General features: G+C 36.0%; 2 protein-coding genes across 3 annotated transcripts; both read right to left on the bottom strand.

The window, feature by feature from the left end:
• LOC109836518 (sm-like protein LSM7) lies at positions 1,096–13,430 on the bottom strand. 2 transcript variants are annotated; one of them, XM_020404544.1, is made up of 6 exons: positions 13,220–13,356; positions 12,846–12,905; positions 6,055–6,136; positions 5,268–5,339; positions 1,779–1,831; positions 1,096–1,521 (listed from the first exon to the last, which is right to left on the bottom strand). In XM_020404544.1, exons 2-6 carry the CDS (start codon positions 12,846–12,848, stop codon positions 1,432–1,434), a joined length of 300 nt encoding a protein of 99 aa, XP_020260133.1. In that variant the 5' UTR covers positions 12,849–12,905; positions 13,220–13,356; the 3' UTR covers positions 1,096–1,431. The 2 variants fall into 2 exon arrangements, with proteins under 2 accessions (XP_020260133.1, XP_020260055.1); XM_020404466.1 differs by lacking the exons at positions 1,096–1,521; positions 1,779–1,831; positions 5,268–5,339; positions 6,055–6,136 and adding exons at positions 8,152–8,907; positions 8,997–10,548 and having other exon boundaries at positions 13,220–13,430.
• On the bottom strand, positions 15,272–24,136 carry LOC109836643 (methyltransferase-like protein 17, mitochondrial). The gene is made up of 12 exons (XM_020404644.1): positions 24,006–24,136; positions 23,646–23,914; positions 23,488–23,561; positions 23,302–23,396; positions 22,993–23,090; positions 21,700–21,783; positions 19,548–19,628; positions 19,344–19,448; positions 19,154–19,249; positions 17,253–17,332; positions 16,690–16,778; positions 15,272–15,856 (listed from the first exon to the last, which is right to left on the bottom strand). Exons 1-12 carry the CDS (start codon positions 24,109–24,111, stop codon positions 15,525–15,527), a joined length of 1,509 nt encoding a protein of 502 aa, XP_020260233.1. The 5' UTR covers positions 24,112–24,136; the 3' UTR covers positions 15,272–15,524.

A 24,142-nucleotide genomic window follows, 5' to 3' on the forward strand; every position in this document is an offset into this window, starting at 1 on the left:
ACGGCGTCGAGTCCATGCTAGACCCTCGGTCTGAATTCAATGCTATCTTGGATTGTTGGTAGAACATTGCTGACGATAAATATTAGGGTTTTTTTTCCTTCCTGGAAACCACCTTACAATTATACAGAAATCACCTTTCATTTTCGATTTATACATAAACCACCTTTAAAGTTGGTTTTTGTTACAATCAACCACCTCCTAGTCAAGTTTTCACTAGAAAACTAAAAATAAGCTTTAAAAAAAATTCAAGTTCAAGGTACGGGAGTTGTATCCTAATAAGACCCAAATACTAAAAAAAATAAGTCATGTACATTGAACTCTGACTGTAATCTTCTTCATTTTCGTTTTTTTTTCTTTAATTTATTAAACTCTTCAACTCTTTAATGGGGGCGTGTAAACTATCGTCCAAAAGAGGGGCTCAGCTCCTTGACTGTTATACCACTTCCTTCTTAGACCAGCTGCAGCAAATGATGTGCTTATTTGAGCAGCACAGATAGATTCTCATATGGGAGCAAATTTTTTATATAAAATTTGAAGGTTTGGTACATAAAACTTTTTTCTGACAAAATTAGGAGAAGTGCTAGTACTGCATCGAATGGGCAGCTCTGCGTCGAATCGATCATCCATTACAAGAAAGAGTAATATTCCTATCAGAACATCACTCGATGCGGGAAAAATTCAGCCACGCAGGAGCCATCTCATGTGGAGTGAACTACCAACAATAGCATTTGAACTGCAAAGCCACCCGTAGCATTTGAAATGCTTGTAATCATAAAACAGCTAAAGAATATTTTTTTTTATCCAAAAAAATAAAAAAAATAATCGAAATCAAGCATCAATGCTTATTTTAAAATTTTCCACTTGTTACTGTCTAAAGAAAAAGGGAGGCGCTACGGTCACACCCCCAACCACACTCCTCTCTCGCTACAGTGTACTGAGACCCACATGAGAATTTTTTTTTAAATTCTTATATGGACCCTAGTACACTGTAGCGAGAGAGGAGTGTGTCTCTAACATTTTCCAAAGAAAAATATGCGCAACATGCAAACAGACACAAATTTTCTGTGCAAGACTTAAAAAGATGAAACCCAAGTATCAACAAAGACACTCTCCTGCAGCAATACTTTATGCGTTATATGCTAGTATTTAAAACGAACAAGAGTTCCATACATTTCCAACACACAAGGTAGAGAAAAGTCACATTCGTGAAGATGGTAGTCAAACTCTCATAGCTTAAAACGCCTTTCTACAATGAGTTTTTTCTTCCGATTTTTGAAGACAAATTGCTGAAAGTCTCCATATTAAACAAGAACCTCCGTAGTATCCGTTGGGCATTAAAAAGCAGACGCATCTGAAAATTTAGGAATCAGACATGCCATTATAATTTATAAATCACTAATGATGAGCTTATGGCATGTCCCTGTATTGAGTTTAGGCTCCATCTGGCTGGAGAAATGGATTTGCTATCTCATCGGTCCCATCTGTTGGTGATACAAGCATCACCGCAGTTCCTCTACAAACCTACAATAAAAAACCAAGTACTGATCAACTCTATACAGGGAAAAATTTTGAACCCAAAATAAAATCACAGACACAACAAGGTCGTAAGTAGATAGGCAAGAGTAAATGAAAATGGTGATAAAAATCATTTCTAGAGGCACCTAAAATTTATAAGACTAACCTCATTTTATATCCTAGAGCTAGACTTACCAACTAAAGGTCAAAAGACATGAAAAATAAAGAAAGAACAAGAGAAAGCAAAGGAAAATATGACGTACAATTAGGCCAAGGCGCCTAGTCTGATCAGTGGTCTTCAGAGGATCATCAGAATCTGCAGCATTCAAAAACGATACACAGATTATACACCAGGTAGATAACAAAAATGACAATGAAGCCCTTCATCCCTTACATTGAAAGGAAACTACTTCAAGAACAACAACAAAACTTTTATCCCAAATTCTTGAGGTCAGCTACGTAAATCCTACTCTCCCATTCATTTCTATTATTGGTCATTTTCTCCGTTAAGCTAATCATTAGCATATCTTTCATAAGTTTTTATTTTATTTTGGGCCTATAAACCCAAAATTTTACACACATTTATTTTTAAACCCAAATACTTCCAATTACATCCCCAGCATTTATTTTTAAACCTAATATCTCAAAAATTGTCTACTTGTATACGTAATTTGGAAAAAATGTTCTAAAACTACACTTTCCCAAATTATAACCCAGACACCTAATGAGCTATAAACTATCCCTTCAGTTTGAAAACCCCAAAATCCAGTCCCCACAATCGATGTCCATCTCTCATTCACACAACCATCAGTGTTGGCCCCTCTCCGAGCCCAGCAGTTTGACACCACTGCCTCTCTCTTGCACTTGTTTTGTGGCAACAAAGTCAATGAAAGCCCGCTCCTAAAGCTAACGAGATCACCATTTTCTCAGGTCAAGCAGATCCCTGAGCAGACAAGGATTTTGAGCGAAGAATTGAGATTTAAACTTCTTTGTTGTAGTTTCTATCATTTGAAATATTTAGCCTTATTATTTTATTTACACCGTGAAATTTTGGGATTTTTTTCACCATGGTCTGTTGAAAATGCCTTAATAGTCGGTCTACATTGTGGGGTTCGTCCAAACCCAAGGAATCTACTTCATAAGTGCAGTATTCCTTTTTTTTACAAATTCATATTCGGAAATTCTATGGTATGGTGTTTTCTTAGTTCCAAAAATCAATTCACAAAAAAGAAAAATATTCTACTTATGAAGTAGATTCCTTAAGTTTCTCCAAAATGTAAATCTGACTGTGACACACCTTCAACAAAGTATGTCAAAAAGAACCTCAAATTTTCATAATGGAAACAACTCTTCCCATAGTAAGAGTTTTTTTTCTTTCAAATGACAGATATTAGAACAAAAAAGTTTATATCTCAAATCTTTTCTCAATATCATTTCCACAATTAGAAATCTCCTTGACAGTTGGGGAGCTCATTGGCGTTAGGAGAGGACTTCCATCGACTTTATTTCAAAACGAGCAGAAGAGAGGGGCTGCGCTCCAAACAGTTGGGCTAATAAAAGCATTGGTAAATGGTTGTGTGAACGAGAAAGGTAAAAGAGATTGTGGGGATTGATTTTTGGAGATGTTTAATGACGGGATTGATTATAGCTCCTGAGATTCTATCTGGGTTATAATTACAGAAAGGGTAGTTATAGAACAATTTTTTTTCAAATATCATATACAATCTAATAGTTTGAGAGATATGGTTTAAAAATAAATATTGGGGGTACTTCGGGTGTACACGGAAGTACGTGAGTTTAAAAGTAAATGTGGAAAAACTTTGGGTTTATAGGAAAAATGCCTTTCTTAATTACTTACAAGTTATTCTTAACTGGTGTAATTAGTGGTCTCATTGTACATGACCAAACTATCTCACTGGTGTAATTAGTGGCCTCGTTGTACATGACCAAACTATCTCAATGATACTCTATTGCTCTCTCATTTCATCCTTAATAGCATCGACCTGCAAATGCACCCATTTCTTATCTTTCAGTGTATATTTATAAGACCATTATAACATTCTTATTTCTGATATATGTCTTTTCATTATAATTGTCCAACATTTTGATCCATAAAACATCGTTGGTCTTATAACTGTTCTATAGGATTTTCCCTTCAATCTCATAGGCATTTTTTAATCTTTTTACTTTAATAATATACATTTTAAATTTAAATGACAATAGCTAAGTTTGAGGGAAATTCAGACATTTGAATGAGAATAGCCCCCACATTGAAGGAAATTTCAGAAGGAAAATAACTTGTTACTTAAGAGGCAGCTTAGGCACCCAGCTAATCAGGTTTAGGAAGTTTAGATCAATGAGAAAGTAATCCTCTGGTGTCTTTATATGAACCAAAACTCTGCTTCAAAAGTATAATGGTCTCTTTGTAACTTTGTTACATAAAACATAAGGTCGTGTGTAACCCGGTTGGGCAAAAAGAGGTATCATGGAACTACAAAGAGAAATTTAGGCAACATAATTAGCCAACTGCACTTCTGGAAACACATTATGTATTACTGAAAAATGGTTCCAAAGATGCTATTAAGAAATGATTATTGGATGGTTTAGGATGACTTCGAAGACGAGGAGGACATATTTCATCTTTAAGAATTGATCTTCTCTCTTCTCTGTGTCTATCTTGTTTCTGTTCCTCTTGATCTCTTTATGGTCCAAAATCAGTTTCCTTTTCAAGTCATCTAGGAGCAAACCCTAAATTTAACCATACCAAATTTGGTAGATTATAACTCCCAGCCAAAGATCATGTTAGATATGTGAACCCTATTTTTAAAAAAATTCCAGCAGAGGATTAATGTATAAGCAAGGCATTGCTCATGTACATAAGATGGTACTTTAACTTGTTCTATTCCCTTTAAATAATGATTTGGAGTCTGCAAAGATGATTGCAGAACATCATTCCAGTAGTTTCGTACGTTCACAGCTAAGTTAAGATGCAATTAGGAGAAACCAGGCAAGAGATAAATTATAACAGGTAAATCCTATCAAGCATGGACATGGTATAGGATACGTGGATTATATGATATGGGCAGCGCAATGTGCAAAACTAGGAACAAGCAATATTGTTATAGCAAAAATTATAATAGACGTAGTTATCTGAACAAAGAACATATAAGGCAAATCTTCGAATTAAGAGTATGGGTGCATCAGAGTTATGGCACTAGTCACACTACTAAAAGTATATTATATCAAGCATAACGTTTGTTAAAAAATTGGACACATTATATAAATGCGGTGCATCTATAAAAATAAAATTAAATTGTGATATTTTTTGCTTTATCAACTGTTTAATCCCAAATACATCTATGTCATGTATTCAAAAGACTAGATTATCTCACAAATTTTAGGACACGTCAAAGGCAAGTATCTAAAGCGTATTCATCCAATCATTGGACACTTTATCTGATACAGATTTGTCTCCTCATTTGAAGTATAAGAACTACACAGAGAGGAACAGGTGGTGCAGATTTCCCAAAATAACTCCTACATAGCGTGCTAGCAAAATGCCCTCCAAAACGTGTTTCTTAGCTGCATGAGATTTCTATACTTCGAGTAAACTTGGGTGTTTTCAGAAATCTAAAACTACTTTGTGAAAGTAATAAAAGAGTAAGGCAAAATTTTTAAAAATGACTTATGGCTAAAGTGTGAACCACAAAACCAGTGATGGCTTCGAGCCAACATATTTGTTAACCAAATACCTCTTAGGAATTCGACAGCTTCATCAAGAACCAGGTTAAGCAACTGATCATATCCCTTTAAAGTGCCCGTAACTGCACAAAAATAAAAAAAAATAAACAAAGTCAGATAGGCAAAACAAGCTACAAGTTCTGGTGCACAGAATCAAGGGCTTGAATACAGACTTCTCATTTAATCTTCAGCGAGAAGATAATTCAGCCAATGGCATATGAAGATAACTGTACTATGGAATGATGTATCAACTTTTTCTTGCATCTAATTCAGAATATGGACAACCCAGGTGACTAATTTTGTTTTCTTTTTGTTTTGATGATGAAAGGCCATAACCAACCCAAATCACTGATGAGTCATACATGGAGAAGCAAATAAGTGGCTAAAAATGCATGACATCCTCTTTCAAAGAATAAAGACGATGTGTATACTTAAAGCTTGCATATGTACATGTTGAGCTCGATGCATCACTCAAAATACAATGTCGTAAATTTCCTAGCTAGAAGTTAACCCAAATACTAGATGTGAACACTTATAGTAATTATATCTTTCAAAAATAGTTCGATAAATAATGACCCAAATACTATATGTTATAAGCTGCCAACAACCTATGTTTTGTGCTGCTTTTTAGTTTCTCTTAATTGACAGTTAACAATGACTCGTTTTTATACTTATCTATGAAGTACAGGATCCCACAATGCCTTTAAACCGCTATAGATGAAGTCATCAAATAATTTTTTTTTGCTTGGTCAAAAATACAGCTCCAAAATAGACTTGCCCATAGTACAAAAAACAAACCTTGTCTTCCGCCAGTGAGCTTGACTTGAACACCCTTATCAACAAACTTTGCCAAATCTAAAACTGTTTCCTTGCGTCCTGACTTCAATATACAATGCGGGAATAGCGTCAAGCAGATAGACCCTCGTTAGAAAGGATCAAAAGTACATCAATAAATGGAAAGAGAAACTTCAAGAATCATGTTCAGAGATAACATAGGCCATAACATTGATGCTAGAACAGTAGATAAAATGAAGTGCTGAATCATAACCAATACAGCGCTTTGTTTCAAACTAGTCACTGTGCTGCTTCCTAGTAATAGAGGCGTACAGAATAAATATTTAAATGTGGAAATGCATTCGTCTTGGTGCTCTCAGTCCTTTAAGCAACTCAGAAGAAATATTAAATTGTTCACGCTTCACAGAGATAAATTTCAGTCGAGGTTATTGCCCAGTAAGATATAATCAAAGAAAGTGTAAACATTCAACAACCTATGCGATAGATACAGGAGAAACAATTATATACAAATGCAATAATATCGGCAAGTGCAAGTATGGAATATTTTGCACATAAACAGGGCTTTCACTCACCCGAATGGAGTCCAACCTTCACTGCCTTTTCTCGGCTCACTTCCCTTAGTGGGGAATCCAGTGAAAGAAGAGTCAAAAGACTAAGATCAGTCTATTGCCACTTACGGTGATAAAGAAATAGTTATTGGCTTTCTTCCCCTTCAAACTTCACTATCTGGCATCACAGCCTATTCCGACATCGTGCCAAGCTCTAAAGGAATCACATTTCTTTTCTCTAGCCTTTCGGCTTCCGCTCCTACTTCTTAAGTAACATACAAATCACTAAGACAGTAACATTATCATGTCTGAAGGTTTAGAAAGAGAACAATATGGTACTCTATTGGCTGTGTATAGCTTAATAACATAATAAGAGAGCACATGTTGAGGATAGTAACACGTTTGCTAACTGATGCATCTGATATTCAGAGGTGCATGCTCACATCGTCACGGTTATTCTTAGTTCAGAATTGGTAGTTCACTTGGTTTTCTCCAAATGAATAAATTACTAACAAAATTTAAAGTAGTAGGCACAAGAAACAGCTAGAACTGTGTAGATCAATTCTTCTAATGTCAAAATATGTGCTTCATTATCATCTTAGGGACTACGCGTGACGAGAGGGTCAACAGTTATCCCAGTCCCATTTAACCGTACTTCACCTAGAATTTGGTATGGACCCATTGACAAATTAGAAGGCTTGAACCATCATTACTATCAGTAAAAGCTATTTTCCACCATGGGGTTGGCCATACCTGATTCTTTCACTAACTGTAACCTAACTTTAACTCCCAGTATGGCGTCAGATTCCTGGCCAAGAAAATATGGGAAAGGCGGCGCGTAATTTTAGTTTCTTTACAAACACGGGATTCAGCGACTCTCCCATAGCGCCATCAGCTATCTTTTATGTACACAGAAACAACACGAGTTAAATAAAATCCTACATGTAAACAAGTCAAATTTGTTTCACATCTGTTGTCTCTGCTCTGCAGAATCAATATTCAACAGAATTGCAAAGCTGACTAAACCTGCAATTCGTACTGTACACCCTATTATCAAGGTCACCGCCAAATTAAGCAGACAATTATTCAAGGAAAACAACAATCAGCATGCACTACCAATTACTGTTGATACAATCCAAACATTCAAAATTTACAATACTTCATCCATCTATAGACTAAAATCTAGTTTCTTAATCCAAATATGTGCAGTATAGACTCTATAGATAACACCATCTAGACTATCTCATGTTATAGCTTCAATTCTAACAAGTGGCTAATAACATAGATCCAAATGTGATTTGGTTATCACAACTCTTTTGTCAAACGTTGGCACGTGGGGTCTGTGCATCTGAGCAGGACGGCTCACAAACTCATAATCGGCTATGATGCACGGATACGGATACGGAACACAGATACGACACGAACACGGATACGGGATACGTTAAAATAAAAAAATAGGATACGGGGATACGACGAGGATTTTTTTTAAATTATTATTATATATAAAAAAATTATAAAATTCAACTAACAATCTAAATTATGAATCTATCACAAAATAACAAGTTTGTAAAAAAAAACGAATTGGAGTACATACTCATTCTATCAAAAAATAACAAGTTTGTAAACAAAAAGGAATTGGAGTACATACTCTACTCATTCAATCACAAAATAACAAGTTTGTAAACAAAAAATACATCAAGATGAAGTGGAAGCTAGTCCGATGACTTCTTCATTGCCTTCATCATCATCAAACAATACAGCCTCCATGGTGGGTTCATCAAGAGACAAGGTGGCGACATCAAGAATATCGACACCTTGAAATGAGTCGAATGCATCTCCACCAATATCCCACAGCTTCGATTCTCCTTCTTGATATTCTTGGGATGACCGAGAAAGCAAACGAAGATTGTTATGCACATACACAAGATCTTCTGCCCTTGCCGGTGCCATCTTGTTCCTCTTCAAAGAGTGGATGAATGAGTATGTACTCCAATTCCTTTCGCAGCAAGAGGATGAGCATGGTTGGCCTAGAAGCTTTAAGGCCAATGCTTGAAGATTTGGAGCTGAGGATCCGTAGAGCACCCACCATGTTTTTGGATCCATCAATCCTCTATCAGCAAGAGAATTTGGATCCCTAAAAGTGTCAAGAGCGGCCGAGAATCTAGCATATTCCAAGTTAACTACCCTCCGTTCATCGGTATTAGGATAATATTTCCTCAGACACTTGGACCTTTCCAAAGAGATCTCCTCATCCTGATAGGGTGCTTGCCGATGGATATTCTCATTGAGCCATGTCTCGTGATAATATCTATTAAAGTTTAACATTGAATTAGACATTATTAATAAAAATAATCACATCAAAAATAATGAATTGGCTCGCAAAATCTAAATTATTACCTTGGATTCAAAGTGTGCGCTAAGCACTGAAGTGACGTGTTGCTCTTATTCCATCTATCCTCCAAGATCTTGTGTACGGCATCATAAAATGAGGAGGGATCATTTTCTCTTTTGCTCTCATGTCTATAAATAACAACATTCACCTTCTCAATCATTGTATCCCACATATCATATACCAAATGAAGGCTGGGCTCGTCGGTATCGGTGAGCCGAATCATATCATATATAGGAGCAGTGAAAGCAATAATATAATCCACCCTATCCCACCACAAATCATCAAGCACTTTCTCCTTAACAAATTGTGCTTTTCCCACATCATCATCTCTGTACGAGCTCCAACAATCGCTAAGAACCATATCTTGGAGGCTTCTCTTGATCACCGTGAACCTCTTTAGCATGACGATCCATGAAGCAAATCGAGTATCAGCAATTGAAAGAAGCTTCATCTTCGAATGCTCATTGAACATAACCAACCTCATTGAGTGATTCATGATGAAGTTCTTAATCATCAAAGCATCATCATATACCTTTGTAATCCAGCTGCACTCTGCATAAACAATTGCATTAGCTTCTGTATTCTTCGCAACACAAATATTCTTAAGGGCAAGATTGAGGGTGTGAACAACACATGGAGTCCAAAAGATGTGTGGAAATTTGCCCTCCACAATTGCCCCTGCGGCCTTGCATGCCGAAGTGTTATCAGTAATGATTTGGATCACATTTTGAGGCCCCACCTCTCTAATGCAAGCTTCAAGCTTCTCTGCAATGAAATATTTATTCTTCTGCTCTCCCTCAGCATTCACACAGTGCAAGAACATTGGCCCGTTGTCTGAGACCGCAATAAAATTTATCAGTGGTCTTCTCTGTGCATCTGCCCAGCCATTACTACAAATAGAAACCCCATTCTGCTTCCATGTGCCCCTGATGGGCTCCAACAACCTCTCTACGTGAGCCTTCTCACGTTGCAAAAGAGTGGTCCTCAAAGAATTATAACCTGGAGGCTTGTAACCGGCAATTGAATTGCTTGCGGCATATGTGATCATCTTGGAGAAATAAGGATTTCTTGCCAAATTAAATGACAACCCACCGGTATAAAACATCCTTGCAATTATTGAATCCAATTCATCTATTGCCCCTGTATTGAAGGCCTGTTCAACGGTGGTGACTCCTCTCCTCCTCTTTGGCTCACTTGGACGAGAAGACATGCTTTGACTTCCTACTGCTGTACTTGACGCTGAAGAACCTGGCAGCGTCACTATCCTAGGCATAGAAGCCATCACCCTTGCTTCTGATTGATCCATATCAGTTTGCATGTCTCTCATATTCTGTGGCTTAACACCTTTGCACATTTTAATTCCTTGCCCACTAACCCGCATTAGATGAGCTTTGACCCTAGAATAGGAGGATGTAAATACTTCATGGCAGTAACTACACATCCACTGCCAATTCCCCCCTCTTTTACCCATCTTCTCCAACTTCGTGACATACTTCCACAAAGGAGTGTGATCATCTTGAATAGGCTGTGCACCAGAAATCCCTTCTGCTTCCATTGCTATAAACAAGTAACAAGTACTAATTAAATATTAAATCATAACATATATGGAACGTAATACGAAAATCTTGATTTAGTATAAACAAGTAACAAGTACAAATTACAATGCAAGAAATATGTATTTTTATTTAAAATATGAAATATTTTTTTAAGTAAGAATTAAGTGATTAGCAATTAAATATTTACATGTTTATAATTTATTAGTTAGCATGCTAATTACTATTTTAAGCTCTTTTTCTAATTATACTAATTAAAAAGTTTGTTGCTCACTGACTTTGTTTTTTTTACAGATTATACTTGAGAGTTAAGAAACAATGAGCAAGGATGAAGGATCAATCAAATTTTCCAACACAGCTGCCAAAATAAATATCCATAATTCATTCATTAAATATGTATATTCATTTGTGTAATAATTCATTGTCTAACAAATAATTCATTGCCTAAAAAATAATTCATTTGTGTAATAATTTATTGACTAACAAAATTATTGACTAACAAATTATTGACTAACAAAAAATTCATTGCCATAACAAATTGAAACGTTAATATTCATAATTCATTTGTATAATGTTAATAATTCATTTGTGTTAAAAACTGAAATTGAAATTGAAAATATATTCATATGTTAAGAAATTAAAACTGAAATTAAAACTAAAATTGAGAGAGAGACAGTGAGAGGGACGGAGATAACGAGAGACGGTGAGATTGAGAGAGAGAGAGATGGAGAAATTGAGAGAGAGAAAGAGAGAGAGACGGAGATATTGAGAGAAAGAGAAAGAGAATCAGAGAGAGAAGACGAGATCTCACCTAGCATCGACGAGTGGAGGAGATTAACGACGACGAGCTGGAGCTCGACAACGACGAGTTTCGAGTGGAGGAGATCGACGACGACGACGAGTTTCGAGTGGAGGAGATCGATGATGACGAGATCTGAGAGCAGCCAAGAATCATGGACGAGGACGCAACGACGAGTGGAGGAGATCGACAACGATGAGCGACGAGATTGATGGACAAGGACGCAGCGATGCGTGGAGGAGATCGACGACGACGAGCGACGAGATCAAATGACAAGGACGCAACGATGAGTGGCGAAGATCGACGACGACGACAAGATGCCAGAGAAGACGAAATCGATGGACGAGGACGAGATCGATGGCGGCGTCGAGAGTCAGGCGAGTGAAAATATTAGGGTTCCCTTTTGGGTCTCGGTTTCGGTTATGGGTTTTGTATTTCATCATTTTTTTCGACGAATCCAAGTTGTGTCGCTGCATTTGTTGACCGTGTCCCCTCTACTTGGACCGTTGACTCGTGTCGGACACGGATTGACCGTGTCTGACACATGTCGTGCACGTGTGGTGCACGAATCCGTGTCTGATTCTAGTCGGACACGGATTCGTGACCTCCTGGGGTGAATCCGTGCTTCATAGATAATCGGTCCCTTAGGGGGATGGTTAATAGGACTCTAATAGTGTTTGGTTAAAACTTTAGCTGGACTGGGTTTTTGTATCTCCCCCAAATATAAGCATGTGCTACATATAGATGCAAAGAAAATAAGAAAGAAGGGAGTCGTCATTTCCTCTCCTCTGAGATCTGTGTTCTAGGAGTTAGCAGGTGTGACATGCAGAGGTTACTCATTGTACAATTACTGTAGTTACCCCTTGGGTGTTAGAAAAAAGAAAGTATGTAGCAATCCTATGGGAATCATCAACATCTTGTAATCCCTAAGGCCTAAAGTATTTTGATTATTAGAAAGAATGTTAGGATATCTTTGATTCCATTGTGCTTGATTATGTACTAGATCCCCTTGCATGCGTAGATTACCTAAGTTTGAACAAAATAAAAAAGGAATAACTTATACTTACAAAACTAACATAATAAACTACCATCTCATGTTATAGCTTCAATACTATAAAGTGCCTACATTTTTTGTTAAAACAGTTTCTTACAGTAGAATATAATTGTTCCCATGCCACCAATCACTCTTCTGTCTCTATGATATTGAAAGTTCAAATTTTGTAGAAACAATATTATTACATGATCTCTCCGCAGAAAATTATGCAAACGTATCCAGTTGACTAGGATCCTCAACTGTAAGAGGTAAAACGCGTGCAAATAAATTACCCAAAAAAGTTTCATGCTAAAGTCTACTCATCAAGCAACATATTCAATTTTTCTCTCAAGTTATTAACGAAGTTTCGTTAGGCAGTGAAAATTACAAGCCAACTGAACGACCTATACATAATTATAACCAATAGAAAATTACGAAAATTAGAGTTTTCTCATCAAGACACACTTACCATCTTACTGAGAAAACTCTTTCCGCTGCGAAAAAATTGTTTTGAACGCAAAAAGATCACCTGCAAGCACAAAATCCTTATTTTAGTAAGAAAATACAAAATTTTAAGTAAAAAAGGGATGAACGCAGAACCCTAACCCTAGAAGTTAACCAAGACGAGGAAAATATTTATCGAACTGGAGAACTAAGTACAAAAGCGAGAAAAAAAATTCTCATTTAATTTGATTTCTGCGATTTGAGGGAAATTTGATATCAAAGTGCCCTAGGGTTTTTCCACTTTCCTTTTTATTTAGAGTGAGACGAGATCAATAAATGATGAAAATGCGAAAATAATTAGCAAAAAAAAAAAGTTATTAACCGAGAAAGTAATGGTACCTGAGCTCGTCGTGGACGGCGCCGGAGGAGTCGATGAAGTCGGAGAAAGATGACGAAGTGGAGACGACGCACAGGAAGGGAAGAGGACCGGAGAGAGGAGGGGGCGGAGAAAATATCAGGGCTTTGAGAAGAGATGGGGCCAAATCTCGGCCGTTGGTTCCATGCGATAGAGAGTATATCTCAACCGTTGATTTAATGTGACAAGGGTAAAATTGTCTCACCACATTCTAGATATTTTACACTGGTTTTCATTACCCACTCTGTCGCCCGATTTGAGGGGAGAAAATTCTCATAAAAATTTTACACTCAATTCCATCCTCTAAACCCCATCCAAACACACTGTTGAGGACAAATTTTCAAAACCGACCATTTTTCAAAAACATTTCCAAAAAACGACCGTTTTCAACAATATTTGTCAAAACCGACCTAATTTCAGCCATCGAGCTGAAACTGGATCGGTTTTGACGAAAGAAGTTCTCAAAATTCACGGGACTTGAAGCGATAGCTGAAATTGGGTTGGTTTTGACGAAAGAAGTTCCCAAACTTCACGGGACTTGAAGTCCTGTGAAGTTTTGGCAGCCATGTAACCAAGCTGCTAAACTTCATGGGACTTCAAGTCCCGTGACTTCAAGCCCCGTGAAGTTCGTTTCAGCTTTAAAGTTGTTTTTGAACTATGAAACTTCGCGGGACTTGAAGTCTCGTGAAGTTTAGCAGCTTAGTTAAATGATTGCTAAACTTCACGGGACTTTAATTCCCGTGAAGTTTCATATATTTTTTCGTTAAAACCGACCTAGTTTCAGCCGACAGCTGAAACTGGGTCGATTTTGACGAATATTGTTAAAACGGATCGTTTTTTGGGAATATTTTTATAAATGTAACTGTTTTGAAAATTTGTCCCAGCATTGAAGTGGGGATGGCACATGGATTGGGTCGGATTTAATCTGACTTGACCCGGTGAGTTCTTTCCAACCCGACCCGTTTAAGAAATGGAATTAACTTGTGTTGAGCCCAATTATAAAGAGTGATGGGAAGCCCACTCGAAAAATCAAGTGTGAATTTTAGGACCCCCACCCAGAAAATATTTCTGGCATTTAACGTGCATCAAAATCGTAACATCAATGCGAGAATCATAATATAAGAGTTATTATCTTTTTGATACACATTAAAATGAATCCAATCTATCATCCGATATGATATCGATTTTAATTAAGAATGTCCTGCAATAGCTGCATTCTGATAGTACTTGTACTGGACGAGATTATTTTGGGCCTTTTAACAAATTAAAAATTAAAATATACTTTGTTTTAGTTTGAAGGCGATTGAAAAGAAAATGAAAAATGAATAATATAACATCCTGCCATGAGCTTTTTTAAACATTATCATTTTCAAAAAAAAAAAAACGAGAACGTAAATGAAAAATAAAAATATAGGTCTACTATATCTAAGAGTCGAACGTTTTTACATTCTTAACTACTCAAGATGTGAATATATTTTACTTTTTGTCCCTTAAATTTTCAATTCTTTGTATTTAGTCCCTCAAATCAGCGATTTGCTATTTAATTCCTCAAATCCTACTAGTTATTCCAAATTAATCCCCAAGTCATCGTTTGATTTCGTAGAAACATTCCGTTGAACTTTAACTTTGTATCCCTCTGCTTGCTGGGGGGTCAAAATGATTCCATGGTGAACAAATTTTCAAAAACAGCCCCAAACAGATTTTTATTTTTCAAAAGCGACTCATTTTTTTTATTTATCAAAATCGACTCACTTTTTACCACGTGGGCTTAATGAAATTTCTAAACAGTCAGGATTGGCAACCCCAACTGTTTAGAAGGATGCTAAACCCTAATTAGAATCCTTAAATCCAACCCCGACTGCTTAGGAACTTCATTAAGCTCACGTGACAAAAAGTGGGTCAATTTTGATAAATAAAAAAAAATGGGTCGATTTTGAAAAAAAAAAAACTTTTTGGGGCTGTTTTAAAAATTTCCTCTTCCATGGTTGTACTATGAAGAGAGCTGGAAATAAGCAATTTATATCATCTCAATGCAATAAGCACGTACATAATAAATTTCCAATAAAACTGTAGCCTGCATTATGTACATCAATAACAAAGACAAGAAAACAAAGATCATAGTGAGAAAATTCACCATCCCTTGTCACCCAAGAGTTTATTTTAGTGTGATGAGGAGAACTTGGTACTTCTCGAGACAACACAAACATGCGTGGAGAATAGAAGGATAAGTTATCATCACTGATACAGATCAATTACAGTAAAAACAAACACTAGATGGTAAAACAAGCTCTAGAAAGGCCACAGGTCGCCCCAAAGAGACCGTCGAGCTTGATGATGAAGAGCAGGATTCTTACTCTTGGTGACAACCACGCGCTGAAAAGCCCCCTCCGACCCGTCTCTCTTGGTGGATCTGCACACATCCATCTGTATCTGCCTACCCCTTCTCACTGGCGCGTATATTATCCGGCCCCAACCGCCTCCAACATCAGCTCGGTCCTCCTCTTCTTCTTCTTCGTCATCGTGCTCATGAAACATGCTGGTTTCTCCAACGTCAGAAGCGTAGGGAACTAGACTGTCTTCAAATTCACTCTCTTCGTCTTCTTCAGACCCAAACTGGTCCTCTGTTAAAATATCATACACAATGAGCATCTATTAAGTAAATGAAGGATAGATGTATATCGATAATACAGCTGAGGTGAGATTAATTAAAAAATTTGAAGTAGCAGGACTGGACGACATTAGAGAGCAGAAGCAAATTTGTTCAACATTACAAACGAAGACAACAAAGACCAAATGAACAAAAGCTATATAAACTTTTGACGACCAACTGTTATAATTTTTACAATTGCTTTTTGTTCACTTTAAAAGTTGTACTACAAATTAAATATATTAATTATGACGCCAAGAAAAATAACATTGTAGCATTTTATAGCTAAAATAAAGGAAATATAAAAAATATGTATGACATTGCTTCTTCATAAGAGTCAAAAGTATACCTAAATTAAAGCAGAACTTACATTAAAAAACAAATGCTAATTGATAAGAAATTGCCATAAGAGGCATGCAATCATAAGAACGAATCCTTAACGTATGCGTATCTTACATATATCCAAGTGCATCGTGAGGGAAGATAAACTTATAAGAATCATTGACTTAATAGGTATGCCAGCGTAAGTCAGCTATTAATAGATGCTTATCACGGCTACCGTCTTTCCACCAAATTTTGAAAAAAATGATTGTCTAGACTATGGCATAAAAGATTCCGCTTCAGTTGTACAATGTGCTTACTACGTTTTAAATCCTTATGGTAATAAACAACAAATAGCAACTAATAGCCTGTATCAGTCTGCAGATATATAATAATAATAATAATGAAATAAAAAATGGATTACCTCAATGGATACAGTGATTTTGAGTACAGTTAAGAGACAAAATTGTTGGGCAACATACATACCATAGTCAATAATAAGATCCTCAGGGTTCCTTTTAGCATGTTGTTCCTTTAGAGTTTCAAATTCCATACCATCAAGTGGCCACGCTTCCCTACTCAGGAAAAGTCATAAGCATAGTCATCAAATTCAGTAGTCATGAACTTTCCAATGGAGTGAACCATAATGAAAAAAAGGGAATTTAGTTTTCATCTTTAAAATAAGAGGAAAATCGAGTGAAAACACTTCCCTGTTAGTTAGACCAATGCAGGTCACAATGAATGATAGGCAGATTAGTAGTCAAAAAAGCTGAAACTCCTTTTGTACCAAATAAAGTATTAGATTTCAATTTTAGCAGTACGATCCAGTAAAAGACTTCAACGAAAACAAACATCTAACCTTAGAATATAACAAGAAGCCAAAAATTTTAATTAGAATATAAAAATTGAGAGTGTCCCCAAAACTTGAAGTTGCTGGTACCTGCTAAACAAGCTTTTGATGCATGGTGTGTATAACATTATATATTTAGCTAACACACTGATTAATTTAGTTTATTGCACAAATAATCTTTACTCCCTCGAAATCTTACATTGGTCTTTTTCCACGTCGTAAGGCAACAAAGCAAAATTTCTCGTCCTCAAAACCACGTAAGGGCTCACCCTTGGACCGCTGAAATATTGAAAAAAAAAGTAAGGAAAACACCAAGCTAACTGAGAATCTTACATCCAAAAAAGTTGTTAAATACTATAGTATCAAAAATAGAATTCATTGAGAAAGAATGGCCTGTGAGGGGAAAAACAGACTTCATTTTAGGTTTTAGTCCTAAACACATGGCCCTAGATTATTATGCACTTAATTGACCAACGCTTTCTTCCATAAGAAGAAAGGCACCCAGAGGAAAAGAACTGTGGTTAGATACCACCTATGAAAACCGAACTGCAGTTCAAAAAGGGTGAATCTACGAGAAGTTTATCCCACCCCATACAGAAACTAGAAAACCAGCTTCTAGGGCCTAACAAATATTTATACAAAGAAAAGCATATCATAATTCAAAGTTCAAATGGGGATAATACATAGGATCAGGAACTGAAACCACTTAGAAACTAGAAAACCACCTTGCTTCATCAATTATTTTTGCAGAATTCACATTTTATTCCCTATAAGTCTTATAACTCACAAGCTAACTGTTTAGAAGAACACTGCAATGTATCCATAAAGGAAATTAAATTTCATAGAAAGCATTTTTTCATTTCTTTCTTACAAGTCTTGTTCACCACAACCAACAGGGAAATTTTGTCGCTTTCGCTTTTTCCATATTTAGTTTGAATAATCTTTGAATGAGCTCTGAGGCTCTGTTTAACACTGGCTTAAATTAGGGGTTAGGAGAGTCGTACCCAGCTTTATCTAGCACGCATTTTTTATCAATGTGTATTAAAATAATAGAGCATGTGGGTTAACTGATGTTAATCATGGTTAGAGAGGAATGTACAGACTCACCTTCTCTCTTAATTATCTATTTATTCCGGGATAAATCTATCAAATAGATATGTTGACAATTCTCTAAAAAATTCCAGTTCAAACAACAAAAAGTGATAAGGAGTCTTACAAAATTATCTCTTCTTAGTCATTGGTCCCTAAATGATTTAAGCAGAAGTCTTATATAATACAAGAGAGCATAATTTTTTTTTAAAAATTCGGTGCATTAATATTTTTCAGATTGGTCATTAACCTCTTTTTCTTCCAATTCCTAGATTTTTTGGATAATCTTTTAATAGGCTCTAAGAGACGTTTTGGACACTTCAAAAATTTTCAGATTGGTCAATGTAACCTACCTGGCAATATTTCTGGTCCCTACCTTGATTTAAATAATAATACAGACTTCCATTATACATTTTCCCTGCATTCTTAAACTAAGAGGGAGATATTTGACTTCTATGCCAGTGGTCATATCTGAGTAACCAAACAGGGGCTTTTATTCAGCTGTCATCAATGATCTTTATGCAAGCATATAAAGGAGAATTCTTCCAGTTTCATTATGGATCTCTTAACACAAATCAAAATTTTTCTATGAACAACTTATAGTGGCACTGCAAGTATATGCATAAGAAATATGTATGCTTAAGTGGAAGTAATTTGAGGTTTATACAAAATGATACGAGTAAGATTATGCTCTACAGGGGAATGAATGAGATGTTATTAAAATAATTGGAAAAGGTGAACAAGAAAAGACAGTGTTCAGATGGTTATTTTACCACTTATATGTCATCTGGAATTTAGACTAATTAGCCATGTCTTTGGACTTGATCTAAGTATATCTTCATTTGTTGATTGACAAATGGTTGGGTAACATCCTATGCCCTTAATTGGAACAATAAAGAAAGGACAGTCATAGTATTGGTCATTACTTCATCCATATGTGCCTATTCGGAACATGAGGTTTGAACTAATAGACGTAAAAAATAACAAACAGAAACACTATAAGTAACACACCTTATATGCACGTTGCGATGAAGTGCGCTCCAGGCGCTGAACAAAGTGGCAATATTTACCACTATTCTCCAAAGGACAACGTCCATCATGAGAACACTTCAAAAGCCATTAAGATGTTAAAGCATTTGCACAGCAAATACAAACACCAAAAAATAAAGAGAGGGACAAACTGCATATTATTGAAACTCACAGGAGCAACGACAAATGCGCCATTCTTTAAAGCTGCTGTACCAACAGCAATGCTCATCTCATCAGAAGAGACTTCGCCTGATTTATTCTTGCTCTTGCGGCATTTCTTTGAAGATATTAGTAAAAATAAGATTGAGAGAAATAAATTATTATGAGATTACTGAAAATGCAGAAAATAGATATTGATGCGGAAAAATAATCATACCCTCTTAGCCATCCATAGGATATAGGAACGCATTTGGCGAATAATTTTTGATCCATGAGGAGTTCCAGGCTCCAGCAGAACCTACTCCAAAGTTTTTACCTTCTTCAGAGAAAATGATAGTAAGGTGATTAACCCATGACATTTGAACTGACATCATGATGTTTCATCACCAATAATATTAATATAAACTTGCAAAAAAGTTTGAAAAAAAGGATTAGAGAAGAATGTTAATGTGTTCTTTCCTGATAAAGTACATCAGTCATTTTTACTTTGTGATTGCGAAGCATATAAACCTCCACATTCAATTTTTTTGGTAAACACAGTTAATCAAGATTCTGCATTTCTGGTTTTTAATTCATCAATCATTTTTTTTCAAGTCCAATCAAAGATTAGAACCACCAGGGTACATGCATATGCATACACACACATACATATATATCGGATACTGAACACCAGACCTACTATGGAGTTATTTAGCTTTGTTATAACTCTTGTATACTTATCAAGTGGAGTAAGTCAGGAACTAGTCAAGAGAAGGAAGACAATTTTTTTAGTGGATCTAGAAACAGAAAACAAACACTAACTATGCAAAGATAAATCAGGATCTGAAAACTAAAGAAGAAATACAGCAAACTAAAAAAGTATATACATAAAGAAAGAATTATTGTTAGTCTATGTACATTATTGTGCTTCAAACTTCTTTTTATTTGACCAATCAGAAAGGAAATAACAACAAAATACAATTTAAAATCCAACACAAAGAGAGAAAAATGAAAGAAGTCTCTTGCTTTCTTGCTAAGGCTCATTTTGCAAACAGAAATTTCGGATTTGCAAATTAATTATCAAAGGTATAAATCCCATCCTAAAATGGCATAGAGAAGTTGAGTTAAATCCAGGCGACATTGCACTATACTTTCATAATAGATTTATGTTAAATTTTATATTTGCAAATTTCACTAATATAACAGACTTTCAACTCCATATAACCCGAAATCATGGATTGTTTAGAAAAGTAGATGGGGAAGACTTATGATTTCCGCATATCTAGTCTTCAATGAAATATTCCAAGTTCTAATGGAAATTGGGAATGTTGCAGACGACGAGTAAAATAGCATATGCTGCATATTGCTGAGACTTCCTCACCAATTTTATAATGAGCAGATGCGGATATGATCTATAATTTCATGTCTTAGCTTATAGATTAATTAATTATCACGGAGTTAACTTTACCTCTATTTAACAAACATATGCCAACAAATACCACAAGTGCTCAAGTAAGCTTGATAATTGCATCATCTACAAAAGCTATGGTATAATGCAATATGCTACCCATTAAAGTGCACAACAATCAACAATTATATGTATATGGGTACAGAAGTTATGTTGTCATTTTAGACCTTAATAATTCTTTGTTAATAATAAATTAGACCCTCAAATCTTCTTATTTCTAATGCACACCCCTCTAAATGTATTTGAATTTTTTAACCCCCTGATTGGACTCCGTCCATATTTGTTATAGTAGTATAGTTAAAATTTATTTTAAAGATACGAGGGTGTTACTAAGAAACATGAAGATTTGGGCCAAACATAAAATTAAGAAAGAATTCAGGGTCCAATATGACAAACTCTTAAAGGGTATCATTTAAAATAGCTTAATAGATTTGGGGGTCTAACACACAATTAAGAAAGAATTTAGACTCTGGATATACAGGATATGAATTACGACCATATTTCAGTAAATGAGCTACCCAGAAATGAGTGGTGAGATCCACCTGTCTGATGACTAGCAGGGTGCACCTTAAGACTAGTTAATCTCATTCAGTAAAATGAGTAGTCACTTCATACACATACAACACATGCACGTACACACTAAAACTGCAGCAAGTATCGCTATTTCATCTCATCTCATTACTTTGTCCTGATCATACCATCTACCACTAAATTGTGTCACTCTATTAATGTAATCCTTTCATACTGCAGGTTAATTAATCTCAAATGAATACTGATACATAGCGCAACTCATGAACACTGCTGCAACAATAATGAAAGTTGTCTTGCAATGAATGTACACGACTAAATATAAGTATCAAGGAAAAAGCCAAATGTTCAGTAGGTATAAAAAAAGTTTAAAACATAGTGTTAAATATCATACCAGAACATCCTGTGTAAGGTCCCAGAGCTGGCGGACTATGGTAATCCGGTCACTAAGCGAAGGTATCTCTCCCAGTGCATATGACTTCAATGATTAGAAATCAACAAATAAACATCAAAACCCAGCTATAGCAGCAAATCTTTACGCTATGTCCAAATTATTAAATATGAAAAAATGTATTTCTCACAAAGACATGAAGCTTAAGTAAAAATAAAACTAAGTCACAACTAGTAAACCATCAAGAATTACCAAAAGCTATAGTGTTACTGCAGATACAAACTAAAATTCATGTGCAACCTTAGCATGTGCTTACTGCTGAAGACAAAATGCCTTTCTGTGGCTAGACAGCCCACTGTAGACAACTATACCTCTTTTTGTCTTTGTCGAAAATTCAAAGAGCAGATATAAGATCTCCATGGCTAGTAATGTAGGTAAAACCGTAAAAGTAAATATCCACGATCAGATGCACACATTAATTTGAAGGCAAACAACTTAACTTCCGAATACTGAAGTGTTCCACAAAAATAAAAATAAAAATATTATTTTCTTCAACAGCATAAAAATGTAAAAGAGGATCTAGGTCTTTGGAAATCAAGATACTATTATACTAGTCCTATCAACCATTACAGATCTCAAGAAAATCCAGGAGCTATTATTGTTTGGACTACTTTTTTTTTTGCTGCTAATTTAGGATATCCAAAAAAATGTGGAAGAACCAAAATAACCACTATTCAGGAAAAGCATATCTAATATAAGTTATTTTCATACAATTTCTTACACTAAATTAATTCAATTTATGTAAAACCATTTGATCCTAGCATTAATTTTATGTGGATTTTACTAAGTTCATTGAACAAATTCATATCCTCTAAAGATGAATGTGTGAATCTAGAAGAAGTTGTTTATAGTAGTCTGATGAATATTACAGACCGCATCTACTGCAAAACTTTCTTCTGCCTAAAGAGATGCTCATGAAAAGTTTATTTTCATTCCATGTTTCTGGTTATTTGTCTAAAAGTAGAAGTAGAGGATATAAAATGTCATAGAAATTCCTATGTTTAACATAAACAATTGTACACCCGTTTCGTATATCAAAGATGAATGATATAACATAATCTTATGTTTAGTTTGATGCATACAAATTATATAAAGTCCAAGCACATTTCACATAAAAGGTTGTGCTTTCTTTTGTTGAACATAAATGCTAATACTATACTACAGAAATTCAACTATCAAACTAGTTTAAGAGTAACAATTATGGTAGAATGTGAGTAGAAGTTCAGAATAACTCACAGAAATTACAAGGTCATGCTCTCTCTCACGCTTATTGAGTGTTCGGTTCAATGCTTGGATGCTATCATAGCTATGAATAACTGGCAACTCCTTCAAATCTACCCATGAAAACAATTTAAAGAAAAAGTAAGCAATGTAACAACCCACTTCAGAAATGTAAATAACCAGCATGCGTACTAAACCTAAAATAGTGACATTTGAACAGTATAAGCCATTAATAATGCTTAATAGCCTTAATATGCAAACAAGAACTTATCAAATGCTATCATAAGAGGTTCATTTGAGCCTATTTTAGAAAAAAAACACTACCTCGTAAAAGGATTTGAGCAGCTCTTTGCATATCTTTAGATGGCTCCACCAAATTAACTTGCTGCAAAGAACGCGACCACACCTCTCTCATCGCCCTTAACATCATTCGATTACAACGATAATCGCCATCAAAAACATCAAACGACCCGTCAAAATAAACTGTACAAATCCAAATAAAATTCTCACCAAAGCGCCGAACCAGGCCCCGCACCAAAATCCAAAACCCTAGCAGGACTAAATCCCGGTAACCTCCTTCTAACCTAAAACATCAAACGTCACCATCACGAAAGACTTCTTTAAACTGGGGAAAAAAAGTTTATATCAAAGTAAGATCGAAATGAGACCTCTTTGAGAACTCGAAAGCAAGCAGAGTAAACAGCCGGCATTCTCGAAGCAACATAAGCAACAGTCTCATCCTCCGAGTACCGCAGACCAATGTCCCCATACGCCGAGCGTATCTTCCACCGGCCAGACCGGCGATCGATGGATCTGAGCGGGTCCTCGACGAGCTCACGTGAGGCAGTGGCGGACAGCTGGAGGTTAACGTCCTTGATTCGGCTGAAGGACTCCGATAGCCTTAGAACCTTTCGATTCATATGAGCCTTTTCCTGCTCTGAACAAAAAAAATTACAAAGAGGAAAAAAAGGACATATTTTTAGGATGGGTACTTTTGGGGGAAAAGAGAAAGGAAGAGAGCGAGGGACCTCGGAGGAATTTTTTGATGGCGCGGCGGAGGGAGAGAGGGATGAGGTGGATGCCCTCGGATTGCTTGGCGGCAGAGCGGAGGGTTTCGGGCGTGAAAGATGCCATCTTTGATGCGGTTTCGGCCACAGCTTTCGAC

The sequence above is a fragment of the Asparagus officinalis genome, chromosome 1 (assembly GCF_001876935.1).
Source record: "Asparagus officinalis chromosome 1, Aspof.V1, whole genome shotgun sequence".
In the NCBI taxonomy this organism is placed as follows: Eukaryota; Viridiplantae; Streptophyta; class Magnoliopsida; order Asparagales; family Asparagaceae; genus Asparagus; species Asparagus officinalis.